The sequence below is a fragment of the Salvia hispanica genome, chromosome 3 (genome assembly GCF_029641045.1).
Source record: "Salvia hispanica isolate PSC_SH4W2 chromosome 3, Shi_PSC_v1, whole genome shotgun sequence".
Lineage (NCBI taxonomy): Eukaryota > Viridiplantae > Streptophyta > Magnoliopsida > Lamiales > Lamiaceae > Salvia > Salvia hispanica.
In genome coordinates this window covers 50,394,063-50,409,843 of record NC_142694.1, presented here as the reverse complement: position 1 = coordinate 50,409,843, position 15,781 = coordinate 50,394,063, and the positions used below count along the sequence as shown (strand labels likewise).

Genomic DNA, 15,781 nt, shown 5'->3' with positions numbered 1-15,781 from the left:
GGCCACAACTCCATTAACCCCGCAGGCCACAACTCAAGCCACAACTATTATTTTGTACTATTCACAACTACAACCTATTTTACTCGTAAAATAGAATACATTGAACAATTTAAATCGGAAAAATTCATTGTTCAGTCGGAAAATAGAAACTTACAACATTGAAATTTAAAAATTCCAAAAAAAAAAATGAAGTTGACCTTCGAGCCATTTGAGCTTCGATTGCTCGTTGACCTTCACGGCAAGGAGGCATTTTTCGAATTTTAGTGTGAGAGAGAGAAATGAAGTTGTATTAAAATGAAAAGGGATGGAAGAGTGGTTTTTATACATAAATTTTCGAATTTTATAAAAAAATAAAAAAAAATTATGAAGTTGAGTCCCGGTCCGGCCCGAACCCCAAATAATGTCGGGCCAGGACTCGTTGCAGCACGTCCCGTAACAATTAACCCTAGGCCGGGCCGGACCCCGGGAGCGGCCCAGGGACGCAACTGCGTCCTCGGGACCGTCCCAAGCCGTGCCACTCCATGCTCCAACGCTGTTCTCGGGCTAGGACTCGCGAGTTGCGGCCCGACCAGGCGCGTTAAGGATGCTCTTAGAACCCGCACCCGCACTTCAACTTTCCTCGTTTTCAAATATTTAACTTCCATCCAATTAAAAAAAACAATTCCGAAGGCCATAAATAAAGAGTACTACTACTAGCATAATTTATTCAATTAAACAACCGATCATTTAAAAATCTGCAAAAATAATTAAATAATTCAGCTGATGACAGATCAGACTTGCACTGCAAACCCGAATCCAGATTCTCCCCCCTCCCAAAGCGACCTCCATATTTTTTCTCAAACAAAACCAAAAAATGACGAAAGCAAATCTAAGAATTGCACCAATTTAGTTACCAAATGCTGTAAAAACGAGGTCCAAAAAAGTAAAATCCATAATTATAAAAATAAAAAAAATCCCGAAAACAGAGCAGAGGCAGTCACGTGTGCCGCGTCGCCCCGCCTTACCCTGCCACCTCTCTGCACACTCACACTCACACTCACACACTCACACACACACAGAGCTCTTACTTTAACGTATAATTTTAAAATTTTCATTGCAATATTTGTTTGTAGCTAAGCTATGCTTAACTTGAGCAGCTGCAGCATCCCATTATTGCCCACTTTTCACCCCAATTGATTGTGCATGTATCTACATAGGCTGCTCCTAGCTTACCTTCTGAGTTCTGACCATAGTTGTTGCGCCACAGAACTTTTTTTGGGGCCCTCTAATTATACCTATTACTCAGTCTCTGCCCCCTTCAGTCTAATTATTTCACTTGTCTCGTAACTTTTCATTTTCCCCATTCCTCTCTCTCTCTCTCCTCTATGGTTTCGTAAATGTCTGATTTCAAGGCTAACGGTTCGGCGCCGCCGTCTCTGCCGCCGCCGCAGCCGAGGTCGCCGCCGCATTTGTACGGGAAGCGGAGGGAGGGAGCCAGGGCTCAGATGCTCGAGAGGGAGATTGGCTTTTTAGACGTGAGTTTTTTTGTTTTTTTTTTAAAAAAAAAATTGATTGAGTAATTAGGGATTTGAGATGTTTGATTTGATTTTGAAGAATGTTGGTGGAAATTAGGGATTGGAAATGGTCATGCAGGAGAAAGGTGTGTGATGATTGGCATCTTTTTTTAGATGAATATTTAAGGCTAATTTGTGGGGTAGGTGAGTGAAAGGAGGAGACTTCAATGAGCCCAATGCAGATTGTTGTGAGTTTGAATTATTTTAGCTTTGGACCACAGCATGCATTTCTTAATTCAACATTAATGTTCCCAATGAAGGCTTTGATTGTCTCAAACAACTTCATATTCTCTGTGTTTACTCCACCAACTAAATTTCAAATGGAGTGCTGCATTGATTTTGGGACTACACAATTCATCTAATGTGGACTTGGGATGCTTAAATTTTTCTAAATTCTTGTAATGGAAACTTTTTTGTGGCCTGAATGTTGCCATTTTGATTTGTGATTTTGTTTCTGTAGCAGATATGTTAGCAAAACTTCTCTCATTTTGAATTGCTTCCGAATTAACCATCAATTTAGTCCTCTGTCAATATCATTTTCACTCATCTCGGGTTGATTCGTTTTTAGCTCTGTTTATACGAGCACAAGTCGAATGCTATTCCCAATAACGGATTTGGTTGGATTATTGTTGTGAGCAGGAAGAATTGAAATCGCTTGAGAGCATTCCACCGGCTTCAAGATCCTGTAAAGAGTATGTTATCTTGGCAGTTCATTAACTTCTCATTTCGAGCATCATCATGAAAACACACCCTAAAATTTGGCTCATGAAACTGTGACAAACTGGCTTTAACATAATGAATTTCGACTTCTTGCAGGGTCGCTGAATTCGTGACAGGAAATGTCGACCCTCTCATACCTACGTAAGCAATGAAACTGATTCATTCTCTTTCTTTGCTACTTCTGCATATGGTGAAGTTCTCACTTTTAGATCTCATCCGTGGTTGTCGTCGAAATCAGGATTAAGAAGACTCGTAAATCATGGCGTTTCTGGAAATGGTTCTGGTATGTACCCTCTAAGTAACTCCATACTTTAGCTTTGAGGTGTTTTTGTTTGTTAGTTTTACTTAAATCAAAGGGTAAATGGCCAAAAATATCATGGAGTTTGGTCAAATTCTGGTCTATCCCGCAACTATTAAAAAACGGCCAATTATATCATAGCTTTGACAATTTTCTCAATTGTCCCATAGCAAAAAAATTCATCATGACACGTTTCTGAATTTATCCATGTAATTCGTACATATGTAAAAAATTAAAGTTATATTCAGCACTGAACTGAATGGTTTTTGTCTGAATCTTTTGAAAGTAACAAATGGAATGCTGTCACAAGTTGCTTTTCTTGGCTGTAATTTTACTTTACACCATTAGACTTCTTTGACACAAGTTGCATTTCTGGGCACAGTGGAGCGTGCTGCTTCGACTTTTCATGGATTTGCTGCTGTGGTTGCTCGTGTGATCTCAGTATGCCGCGGTGCTGCGACTGTATGACGTGTAATTCCTGCAGCAACCCATGTCGGAACTGCGGAATACCGGCATGCTGGTGCTTCCCCTGCGTTAGTAGCAAATGCTTTAAGAAGTGGAAATGCAGCCTGAATTGCTGCTGCTGCCTGCCTAAGCGGCCTTGCTGCCCAACCTGCTCTTGCACAAGGTGTACATGTCATCCTAAATGTCCCAACCTAAAAAATATGTGTTCATGTTGTAACAAAAGCTGCTGCTTCCCTTGCTACTACTGTATGTAATTTTTTATGAATATATTCTTGTCTTTTACTCATTTTTTTATCTTGGGCCCATTTAACTTGTCAGAGCTCTAAATATTTTGTTATAGTAGTAGGCTTTCTAATTATTTAGCACCACCCAATCATGGATTGGCTGGCATTACACCAAATTTTGACTAAGTTTCTAAACTCTTAAAAGTAATTTGTTTTATTAGCTAATTAGTTCTTGAGAAGTTTTTAATATTAGCAAAGTTATGGTTCGTATTAGCAAGCAGTTTCAATTTGGGCGAAATTGAGGCTGAGTTGGCTAATAAATAGTCTATGTTGGTCGAAAGTTCGATGAGTGTCATATTGAGAGGCTTAATTTTATTTCACCTTCGTTTTCCTTTTCTTCTTCTTACAACTTTGTCCCTCCGGAGTCAATTGCGCTGTCCATGCGGGCTCTTTTTCCTTTTCTTGGTTTCCCTTGTTGTGGGCATATATATCTTGATCAAAGGAGTTCGAGTGATGACTAAAAAGAAATTTGGGCTTTGATGGGTAAGTAAGTACATAAACTTTTATAATGATCCAACGTAACTTTGCACGGGCCTAACATATAAGCGGGCCCATGATCCTGAATAATCCATCAGCATTCTATATAGAGGAGAGTGAATTAATCCATCAGACATTTACACAACACTTGGATTAACAATACAATCCTATAGACTGCACCAGAGAAAATTTGCCTCACCTCTTTCATAATGGTCAAAAATTTTAATACTCCCTCAATCCCACTTTAGATGTGTATCTTTCCTTTTTAGTTTGTCCCAAGATGTCCACTTTCTATATTTGGAAATAAGTCTCTTTCATCTCTCCTCTCTCCTCATTAAAATATTTAATCACGGTTTCCACTCTACTTTATCATAGACAACTACTCCACCTAAAATCTCATGTCATTTAAGAATATGAACATTCTTGAATGAGACGGAGGGAGTACTCCACAAGTAAGAGTCGTGTAATTTATTTGTTCTAGTGTGGGAATTTATGATATTTCTGTCATGACTTTTGTATGTTGTGTCAATTATGTTTGAGTACCGTTGTTGGTCAAGTGATTTCCGTAATTATTTCCATTAGTTTGTTTGAAGTTCATTTATTTCTTGTTAACTCATTGGTGAATATGAGTACTGGTTGTGCATTTATTATCTTAGTCACTTAAATATCGATCGCATGTTCCGGTTTGTTGTTGTCTTTTGTTTAAAGTGGAGAGAAGGACCAATGGGAATGCTAAATTATCAATAGAAGTGAAACTTAGAATAGGATATAGCTGTCAAGGTCTTGAGTGTGTTTGAGTGCAATTGTGCAAAGTGTTACTTTGTGAATTAGATAGCTTATTTCGTGTCTACACATATTTCATAGCTATTGTTGTTGTTGTTCCTTCAAGCTCTCTTAGCTTAAGGGACGAAATTGTTTTTCATTTTCTTATTCACCAAGTTTAGTTTTACTTTGACTGATCTTAAAGATAGTAGTTTGTATGTTTAAATGTTGTTAGTGTACCTTGTAAAATTGCATTCATTTATCATTGCACGCATGGGTGGTTAGGTAAACATCTTTTATTTCATTTTCACTCTTCTTTCACAAATAGATGGGGCAATATTTCTCCTTTTCCAAGGCTACATTCCATTATTAAGAAAGATAATCTAGGTCGTTGACTCGTTGTCATTAACTTATGCCTTCTTGACGTTTTGTACACCCACTGTTTAGTAACTTGCCTAGTTTGTTTAATTATTATCATATTTTTTTTAACTTACTCAAGTTATCACTAAGTTAACTTTTTTTTATGTCACTCGTTATCTCACGTACCAATCCTTAAAGCGTGGCTGTAGGGCCAAATCTACAGCGGTAAAATCTACAGCGGTATGTGAACATCTAACACTCCAATCAAGGTCATATTGATATCACATGTTTGATACACCGTGGTATGTGAAAATCTATGTCCTTTTCTCGTATCGAAATAATCAATAAAGTTTTATATCGTATTGAAAATTACAGTATACCAAAAATTTAATATTTTTGGCATTTTTTGATACGATAATAACATTATTTTGGTATTTCAATATTTATATTCATCCATACCACCGCGTGCTTTATCGCAATTCTCTCTATATCACTCCACAATCTATCTCTTTCATAGTGCCTATGCTCAAAGCGTAAAAATTAGTTCTATTGTATATTATAGACAATAGGGTGTGATCAATTGCTAACTTTTTAAGTTGCTAACTCTACTAACTCATCAATACAGTGTATTAAAATGTCAACACATAATTTTGTTGACATTTCAATACACTATGTTGACATTATGTGTTGACATTTTAATGTCACCGTGTTGACATTTTTAGTACACTGCATTGATGAGTTAACAGAGATAGCAATTTAAAAAGATAGCAATGTAACGCACATAAAAAAAATAATTACTCCCTCCGTCCCACTTTAGGAGTCCCGGTTTACTACTTTTAGGTGTCCCACTTTAGGAGTCCCGGTTGGAATATTCCATAATTGGTAATAGGCCCCACATTCCACTCACCTTTTTTCACTCACATTTTATTATAAAACTAATATATAAAAGTAGGACCCACATTCCACTATCTCTTTTCACCAACTTTTCTTTATATTTCTTAATACCCGTGCCGAACTCAACCGGGACTCCTAAAATGGGACGGAGGGAGTAATATATATATATTCATTGTCTATAAAAATAATGCTAAAATAAAATCATACTACAAACTAGGGGTAACAATTTAGTCACGTATGACTTGATAAAACTATTCTAAATAGAAAGTACTCCATCCGTCCACCAAACGTTCTATTTTGTCATTTTCGTCCATCCAATAATAAATTTCTCATTTGTTTTTTACTACTTTTGATAATAAAACTCACATTCCACTAACTTTATTCTACTCACATTTCATTATAACTAATACTCCCTCCGTCCCAAGGTAGTTGGGAAATTTTTTGGGCACGGAAACTAAGAAATTGATGTTTTAAAGATTAAAGTGGAAAGAGTAAAAAGAGAGAGAATAAAGTAAGATAGATGAAGAGAAAGTAAATTATGAGAGAAGATAAAGTTTTTGTCAAAAAAGGAAATAACTCAACTATCTTAGGAAAAACAAAAATTAATACGACTCAACTACCTTGAGACCAATGTTTTAAAAACCGAATCGTCCGGTGAACCGGTGAGGCTACTGGTTCACGGTTCAACCGGTCTGACCGGTTCAATAACTGGTCGAACCGTTTTACCTTGCGAATATATATAATCAAATATATCCTTACAAAGTATATTAAATTTAATGAGTGATAAATTATAATTAGTAATATATAACAAAAACATACACTATTAAACTTTGTATATAAATTAAATATAAAGAGCATTTAAAATAAGTGAATGATAAAATTTAAATAATAACTAAATACATAAATTATTAATTAGAATAACTAAAAAAGTACAATATTTTTCATATATAAATAAATAAAATTTATATTAATTCAAAAATGTTTATGTGGTAAAATAATATTATAGACCATATATAAAAATAAACATGAATTTTTAGTTAATTTGGATAAATATATACTATATTAGTATTATTAGTTAATACATAAATTAAACATGATTTATTAATAAGTTTGGAGTATTATTTAGTAAATATGGAGTAATAAACTATGTTAATAATATATATACTACAATATTAAATATTGGGTAAAATCTATTATTTATATACATTATACAAATAAAAGTAAAATTTAGTGAGGGATAGTTAATATTAAGCATATCACAACTAATAGTAATTATTTAAAAGTACAAAATTAAACCCAAATTATTAATTTGTGTGGACAAAAAATTACAAGTTTAATGTATAACAATAATTAATGCTCATAATATTTCATTCAATGGAGTGGTAGAGATGTTGGTCTCTTGACTCATAGGTCATGAGTTCAACTCCCACCAAATGCAAATTTTATAAAAATTTTAAAAATCTAGAAAACTGGTTTCCGGTTCTCGGCCAGACAGGTCCGGCCGGCCGGTTCCGGCGATTTGATGCGCTACTGGTTTTATAGTGCAAACCGGACCGGACTACGCACCGGTTCGCGGTCCGACCGGTCGAGCTGGCCGGTCCGGTCCGGTTTTTAAAACATTGCTTGAGACAGAGCATGGGCAGATCTAGCCTATTAGAAGGTGGGGCAAATGCACCTCCTCAATTCTTCTTTATATTTATAGATTTATTATAAATTTTCAAATATATGTATGAAATTGCACAAAATGTCCCTGCTCAAATATACTCCCTCCGTCCTAGTTTTGGAGTCACATTTTGCCATAAAAGTTCGTCCCACATTTAGAGTCACATTTAGAATTTTCCATATTTGGACATAAAATTTTACCCCATTGTTCAATAAAATTACACCCAAATGCCATTATCTACACAAAATAAACCAAAAAATAAAACAAAAACTTAACCCCCCCAAACCCCCTCATTTGACTTTCATTTCTCTCTCACTCCACCTTCCCGTCTCTCTCTATTCCTAATCGAAGGAACCCTATTCGGCTCCTACTATAATCGCCGATCTAATTCCGACGATTACTCCATCACCGTTCGCTTCTCATGGCTGATGAATGGGATGCTTTGCCAGAGTTTGAATCATTGCCATCTTTCGATACACCCCCCGGAACCCTAATTGTCCTTGATACACCACCGGAAATCATTGCATGGTTGGGAAATCTAACGAGCGGTCGATTGGTACCACCGATCGGGAAATCAATGATGGTTTGGGGGCGTTGACGGGTCTGAGGTCGTCGAAGAAACTGAGATTCCCCCACCGGCTGAGGTCTTCGACGGATCTGAAACCCAGCCACCATCTGAGGGCTTTGACGGGTATGAACGTCAACCACCGTTCCAGCCCTATGATGACTCTGAAATGCAGGCACCGTCGAAGGTCTTTCACGGATCTGAATGTCCACCACCGTTCCAGGCCTATGAAGACTCTGAAATGCAGGCACCATCCTTCCCCTTTGACGCATCTGAACCTCAACCACAGTCTTCATCAAAGGTGGAGTACACCGAGAATGAAAAAGCAATGTTGTTGATCTTGTTGCCTAGCATGAAAGATCTTTTCTAATCTGTGAGTATTTTTTCAATTCTAAGCCACCCCCTGTGTAGGGTTTGGAGGTTGTTTCAGTTGAATTGATTGAGGGTTATTGTTGTCTTGGCTGTGTTGGTTTGTTTGCTACTCCATGATGAAGTTTTTCTGATAAATTACATGTGATAATCTGTGTATTCATTGCATTGGTTGGTTTTTTGTAAACTTAGCCACCCCTTTGATGGTTTGGAGGCTCTGATTTGCAATTTTGCTCCTCTGTGATGAAGTTTTTCTGAGAGTTTTGCATGCTCAACTATGATTCCTCTGTATTGGTTGGTTTTTGGTGAACTTAGCCACCCCTTTGATGGTTTGGAGACTTTGATTTGCAATTTTGCTGCCTTTGGTTGGTTTATTGTTACTCCTCTGTGATGAAGTTTTTGTGAGAGTTATGCATGCTCATCTATGATTCCTCTGTATTGGTTGGTTTTTTGTGAACTAAGCCACCCCTTTTGGAGGCTCTGATTTGCAATTTTGCTCCTCTATGATGAAGTTTTTCTGAGAGTTTTGCATGCTCAGCTATGATTCCTCTGTATTGGTTGGTTTTTGGTGAACTTAGCCACCCCTTTGATGGTTTGGAGGCTGTGATTTGCAATTTTGCTGTCTTTGGTTGGTTTGTTGGCTCTGATTTGCAATTTTACTCCCCCGTGATGAAGTTTTTGTGAGAGTTATGCATGCTCATCTATGATTCCTCTATATTGGTTTTTTTTTTTTTTTTAACTTAGCCACCCCTTTGATGGTTTGGAGGCTTTGATTTGCAATTTTGCTGTGTTTGGTTGGTTTTTTGGCACTGATCGTATGTTTACTCCTCTGTGATGAAGCTTTTGTGGGAGTTATGCATGCTCATCCATGATTCCTCTGTATTGGTTGGTTTTTTGTGAACTTAGCCACCCCTTTGATGGTTTGGAGGCTCTGATTTGCAATGTTGCTCTTCTGTGATGAAGTTTTTCTGAGAGTCTTGCATTCTCAGCTATGATTCCTCTGTATTGGTTGGTTTTTTGTGAACTTAGCCACCCCTTTGATGGTTTGGAGGCTTTGATTTGCAATTTTTCTATCTTTGGTTGGTTTTTTTGGCACTGATTGTATGTTTACTCCTATATTATGAAGTTTGTGTGATATAAGCACCCCTGTATTAGGTTTGGAGGCTTAAGCCTCATGATGAAACTTTGCTGAGGGTTTTTTTTAAAAAAACACACACCAACCATGTCTTACACTTGGAGTTCATACAAAATGCAACTTCTAGAGCTATAAGCAAGCCTAGTTACCCTATCCCAGAATGGAGCCTAGTAATCCTAACCCAAAATGAAGGCTATATCCCAAAAAACAAGTTTACATCCTAAACACCAACCTATTTTGATGCTTATACTGTAAACCCCATGATTCAAGTGGCCTAGCTAGAAATCTAAAACATTGATTAGATGCCCTATGTCATATGAGACGCCCACATCATTCTCAGGGAGTAGTAGATAATCCAAGCTTTCCCTTACCAGATTCTCATCAACTTCAAGTGATGTAGGAAGCCCCACTGTCCTTCTCAGCCTTTCTCTGTTCAAGTGGGGTATTTTGTAGTTGTTGCCCCCATGCACTTCTAGGATCTTGCCGAAACAGCTTTGCAATGTTAAGAAAACATTGTTCAGAGTTTGTGGTGTGAGTTCCTCAAAAGAACTCCACACATTACCCAATAATTGATCTATATTTGTGGCTAGTTTATCATCTTGTAGTGATTGTATGGCCCTAAAAAGCCAAGGTCCAATACATTGGTGTCTGGGAAGTTGGCTGGTTGGCTAACTAGATGGAATTTGAATCCATCTGAACTTGCAAGAGCCTCAAATTGTGAGTCAGAGGAGTTTAGGTGAGGTTTGCCATTGTCTTGTTGGATATATATCTCCTTGCTTGCATTGGCTGGCCACTTAGCCTCGATTGCTGGAATAATCTGTGCATTATGTATGAATGAATGGCTAAGTTATGACATTACCAATGTCTGATGGGAATGTGAGTTGAAAAAATATTCATACCTAATTCAAGAGACATTCTTCCATTGCTTCCTTGTTAGCTGATGGGATAGGCTTTGTCTCCAGTGTCTCTCTTGGCCTATTCTTTGACTTCCTTTTGGCTGGAACTTGTTCTGTGAATGGGAATATGCCTATTTTACCATCAAAGATGGTCTGCCCATCTGTGCCAAACTGTGGCCCACTTACAGCACACGTTAACATCACTTTTGTGATGAATCTTTTTGATTTGCAAGACCTGTAAGGCTCATCCTCATCCGGCAACAGGTAGTATCTGTCTGAAGCCTTAGTCATGTAAAACCACTTATCATCAATATGAATTGTGTTGTGCATTGCATGATAAAGAAGCTTCCCTTCATCTATAGCTGGCTGAATATGAGTAAGACACCATCTCATTCTACTGATTTTGTTTGCTTCAGTGAGTGCTGGCTTTATGGCATTTGTATGTGGCCTTACCAGGTTTTTCTTTGCCCATCTACCAACTGTGCTTGCTAACTTCCATCTTACTAGCAACTTTTTTATAGCATGATCTCTCAAGAAAAGACAATTTTCTGAACTTATCTTCATCAAAATTTAGTTTACCTGTCTTCTTATTATATCCTGAAGAGGCCCATCATGACAACAGGTTTCTCATCTTCAATGTGTTGCTTGGCTATCCCCCAGTTCAAATGAACCATGTGGCAGTGCTCCAGCTTGGCATTGTTGTTGAAGGAACTGCACAATATGGTTCTTCTCTTGGCTGCTCAAATTCTGGGTGGCCCTTGGCCCCTGCTCTGGTTCTGCCTCTTGAAACTGCTCCTGCTCCATATGTTGCTCCATCTCATGAATATGCTCATGCTCTATCTGTTGCTCCATCTCTTGCTCCATCTCCATTGCCCTATGATGAGATTTCTCTAAGGGTAATTTAGCTATAAATACCTTTGGTTGGTTTGTTGGTTGGTGGAGTTCAAGTTGTTGGAGTAATGGTGGAGTGAATGTATTTATAGGTGCAGTTTAGCTTATATTTGGTTTTGGATTTTTCCCTCCAAGTGATTGTAATGAATTTTTCCCTCCTCAATTTGGAGTTTGAGTTAATGAAAATTGAATTTGGTTCCCTCTTTAAATTTGTTGAGATGTGATGGCCGAAAAAACAAGGGTGTGCAATGTGTGAAACATTTTTTTTTATTTTAACTTTGGCATAGCTTAAATTTTTGTAAATAAAAAAGAGTAAACAAGTTGGAAAAATTAAAACCATAAGTTTAAATCATTTAAACAACCAAACTTATAAGTAAAAAAAACAATTTTAAAATCTAAAAAGTAAACCCATCTCACTTTCCACCAACTCACTTCATTTATTATACACTCCACCATCTCACTTCATTAATTACACTCCACCAATTCCTTAAAACCCTTGTCCTAACTAATTGTGACTTCAAATATGGGACGGAGGGAGTATAAAATTTCGTATAAATAATTTTGCCCCTCCTACAATAAAATCCTGGCTACGCCCGAGAGACAAGAGTAAAAATTCCATGATCTTTTCATACAATGTTGGCATAATGATGTGGTGTACCTCACGTCCTCACCATTAACTTCTTGACAAATAGAAATAAATAGGGCCCACATGCCATATGAATTGAACACATATTATTTTTTAAATTGACGGAATAATAAGTGAGTAAACGTTCATTTACTCATTTTATGGAAACATCCGCATAATGATTGGCTCTGCATGGTTGCACGAGTGGCGTGCTAAGAGGCCGCTGCACACGAGTCGTGCAGGCAGGGACGGAGCTAAATGAGCTCAACAAGGGCCAAATGTCCTACTTCAAAAAATTTCATTTATGCTAGTTTGAAATATCCTTATATATACTCTTTCTCGAGTCCTTAAAATGCCTTTTATGTATATTTTTTCCTACTTATATAGAATTCCTAACTTCGTCCCATGCTTGTAGAACTCGTGAAGTTTCATCTTATGCATGTGGTTATGAACTAAGAAGGAAATAATATACTTGTATTAGTACCTTCAAAATGTAGTAATACTACTCCCCTCCCGGTTGAATTTCCAATTGAGTTATAGTAGTAAGAAATAAGATGAGCCTATTAAGACTAAAGACAAAGACAATGACATTTGCATTTTAGGATATTGGGGGTGTGGAACATCCCAAATTGAACATATGCAATAGAATTCGCGAGAATATTTAATAAGGGCACAATAGACAGATTTATTTATATATTAAATAACTTTACTTACTAATAGATATAGATTAGAATTGGTCTTCAATTGAGTAATTTTTAAGAGTTCAAATTCAATCAGAATTGTGACTGACTACCGATTACAATGAGATTCTATTAGTTAAAACAATAATACTATAAACAACGGTACTAATATAACATTATTGCGGTTAGATAAAATAAAACGGATATTATCGGCAGATCAAATTTTGTCAAACAATAAACAATATTATAATATGTTTAGTGTTCCCTACATATGTCAGCAATTAAATAGAAACTCCTATTTTAGGATTGCATTCAATTACTAACATACCCGCTGACCTAAGCACACACCCCTTCAACATTTCATTTATATACAAACACTAGTTAGCTCTACTTCTACCCAAACCAAATCTAACTAATCAAAACTGGAAACTTCAAAGTATACACAATATCTAATTCCACATATTGCAAAGATCCAACACAACACACTTAAAATTAGCAACACTTTTTCCACATCAAGTGATTGATCCATCCCCAACAGCAATGCAAACTCTCAGACTCAAAAATCCCAAGTAGATCACCATTAGGCCAATCCCCATCAGCCTCGTAGGCCGCATATCGTTCCGTGGCAAGACAACGAGCGCCCAAACGAGCCCTACGGTTAGGAAACCGAGCGTGTAGTAGAGAGTGCTATCCTCAGGCACCACGTAGGATGCTGGTTTCTTGGACCAAGCTCCGATGAGCAACGAGACACCCAGCCCAACCAAGATGTTGAACATCGGCCCAGCATAGCACCCGGACATAGCAACCTGCACGCCATGTCCCCCATTCAGGGCTATGGCCATATTCGACATTAGGTCACCCATCGAGTTGCCCCATGCCAAGATGGTCAGCCCCAGCAGCGACGCCTTGATCCTCATGATAACACCGAGTGCCACCATCAAGGCCACAAGCTCATTCGCGATCATGTAGAACCAGACAATGCTCATCACGAATCCCCCAAGAACCCATGGGAGCAATAGTTGTGTAGGTGGATGTTCAGTACTGGTGAATATAAGCGCGAGGAGGCCAAGCGTTGCCCCAACTGCAGCACCAATGAGGCATACAGTTGTGTTAGCAGAGCTCCAGACAGACGCTACTAAAATGGGCGCAAGAAACGCGCTACAAACAGCACATGTTTTCGACCACCTTCCCTCCTCAACAATGGGAATGGTCAGCCTTCTAGGGATGGCCAACGGCATCTCTAGCAACTTACAAAGACCGGACCAAGAGCACCACGGCCGCTCACACCTACTATCCTCCTCCTCATTCCAACCCCACAAAACCTTTTCACTTTCACCATCACCATTTTTACCAGGCTCGTGGGAGTAAATTGCGACATGCGACGACCACATCCAATGGGGAAGCCTCGATTTCTCAAGATACGGCACACCATCACCAGACTCTAGCAAGGGATGCTCAATATCCACCTCTGCGTTCCTACAAAGTGGCAATAAAGGCCTCGAGCTCCCACCATCCGAAATCAACAACACCCTCTCGCGGCTCCTCAATAGCTCGTTCGCAGCAACACAGATGGCGTAAAACACGTATATCAAGGCAAACAATATAGCCCCCCAAAGGCTCACCTCACCCACAAACAAGATTGCCCAAAGTGACACAATGGCAATGAGGAAAAACCCCACATCCCTCAGAAAACACCTCCTATCAATCTGCACATTCTTATCAGCTACACACAATGAAACAGTCCCAACCACAATGCAGGTCACAAAAACAGCCCCTCCTAACACACTATTCAGCCCCACATCGCCCGAATCCCTCCCCGCAAAAGCAGCAATGCTAGCAAACACATCGGGAGCCCCGTTCCCCAACGGAAGCAGAGTCACCCCTGCAACCGTTGGGGGCAATTTCAACAGATTTGAAAGCATCTCCAAACAACAACAGAAGTAATCAGCTGCTGTATTCCCCAACAAGTAGAACAACGCAAGCAACCAAATCCCTAACACTAAATACCCCAAAGGCTTAACCTCTGCACAATCGCAGTAAAAGAAAATCAAGTAATTGATAAAACCTCCTGAATTGCAGTCTGGATTAGCCCTCAAATACTCGCATTCTGTGCTAAATCCACTATGCTGGTAAATTTCGGTGCAAATTGTGGGATTTTTGCTCGATTGGAAATTCCTCCCCTGCGTGATCGGGTCAACAATCGATGAATTTTGAAGACGATCATCGCTCACGGCTGTCTTCTGGTGATAGCTCAGCAACGGCTTCTCTGTAAACGGACCCCCGTTTTTATACACGAAGAAAACAAGCAATACCAATACGCAGAGCCCATTACAACTTCCCCGAAATTTCGAACGATTAAGACAACTGAGAAATCCCATCGCTCGAACCCCACAATTGGACTGGTGAAATTAGCAGATAGCGACGGTCAATTTGAGGAAGAAATTCAAAAAAATCTGAATAAATGGGCTAGTGAGGGTGAAATGAAAAGGACTGGGATTTCAATTATCAATCGAAATTCCCCATAAACAGCAGATGAAAAGTTTCGATTTTGATCATGAAACCTGAAGCAGTAGAAGAGGCGATAAAGGGGGAGGAGGATTTCAAGTGTGTGGTGTTGCAGAGAGTATGGAAATTGCAGACTTTTTGGCCGAATCTCTGTGAAAAACGACAAATAGGATCGTTGAATTTAGATACTATAATTTGGAGTAAAGAGAATAATTAATAAGTAAAATAGAAGGAGAGAATAGGACGCGTAGATTAGCGAAGAAGCAAACAAGAGCGTGTAAACGGGGAAGACGACAGGACAGGTGGTGGAGTAAGGCTTCATTTTGGAATATGGAAAGGTAATGATGACATGCTACGTGGATTTTATGCTTATTCCATACACATTGGAATTTGGAATCATTATTTGTTTTCTCTATTATTTTTACTACTTTAGATTAAGATTCAATTATTTTATTACTATGTTAATTCTAGACATCTAAAAGAGTAAAATATCTGGTTCAATAATTTAAGAACATTCCATATCATCGAGCAGGATCGATCACTTTAATTGATTCTAATAAATGGCCAAGATCTAATAATTGACAAACGTTATATTATTACAAAATTAGTAGACATATTTCACCGAATCAAATAGTACTA

At 38.3% G+C, this 15,781-nt stretch overlaps 1 protein-coding gene and 1 pseudogene across 1 annotated transcript; one reads left to right on the top strand and one right to left on the bottom strand.

Moving 5' to 3' along the window:
• The first annotated feature begins 1,072 nt into the window (after positions 1–1,072).
• LOC125212872 (guanine nucleotide-binding protein subunit gamma 3) lies at positions 1,073–3,328 on the top strand. The gene is made up of 5 exons (XM_048113156.2): positions 1,073–1,514; positions 2,193–2,245; positions 2,370–2,414; positions 2,512–2,556; positions 2,954–3,328. Exons 1-5 carry the CDS (start codon positions 1,377–1,379, stop codon positions 3,288–3,290), a joined length of 618 nt encoding a protein of 205 aa, XP_047969113.2. The 5' UTR covers positions 1,073–1,376; the 3' UTR covers positions 3,291–3,328.
• A 9,590-nt stretch (positions 3,329–12,918) lies between these two features.
• On the bottom strand, positions 12,919–15,422 carry LOC125215246 (cation/calcium exchanger 4 pseudogene; annotated as a pseudogene).
• Between the last annotated feature and the right edge of the window lie 359 nt (positions 15,423–15,781).

Excerpts from the sequence above, each read along its gene's own strand:
- LOC125212872 (XM_048113156.2), top strand. The coding sequence starts at position 1,377 with ATGTCTGATTTCAAGGCTAACGGTTCGGCGCCGCCGTCTCTGCCGCCG. Across the intron at positions 2,246-2,369 it reads GCTTCAAGATCCTGTAAAGA|GGTCGCTGAATTCGTGACAG; the intron begins GTATGTTATCTT and ends GACTTCTTGCAG. Across the intron at positions 2,415-2,511 it reads GTCGACCCTCTCATACCTAC|GATTAAGAAGACTCGTAAAT; the intron begins GTAAGCAATGAA and ends CGTCGAAATCAG.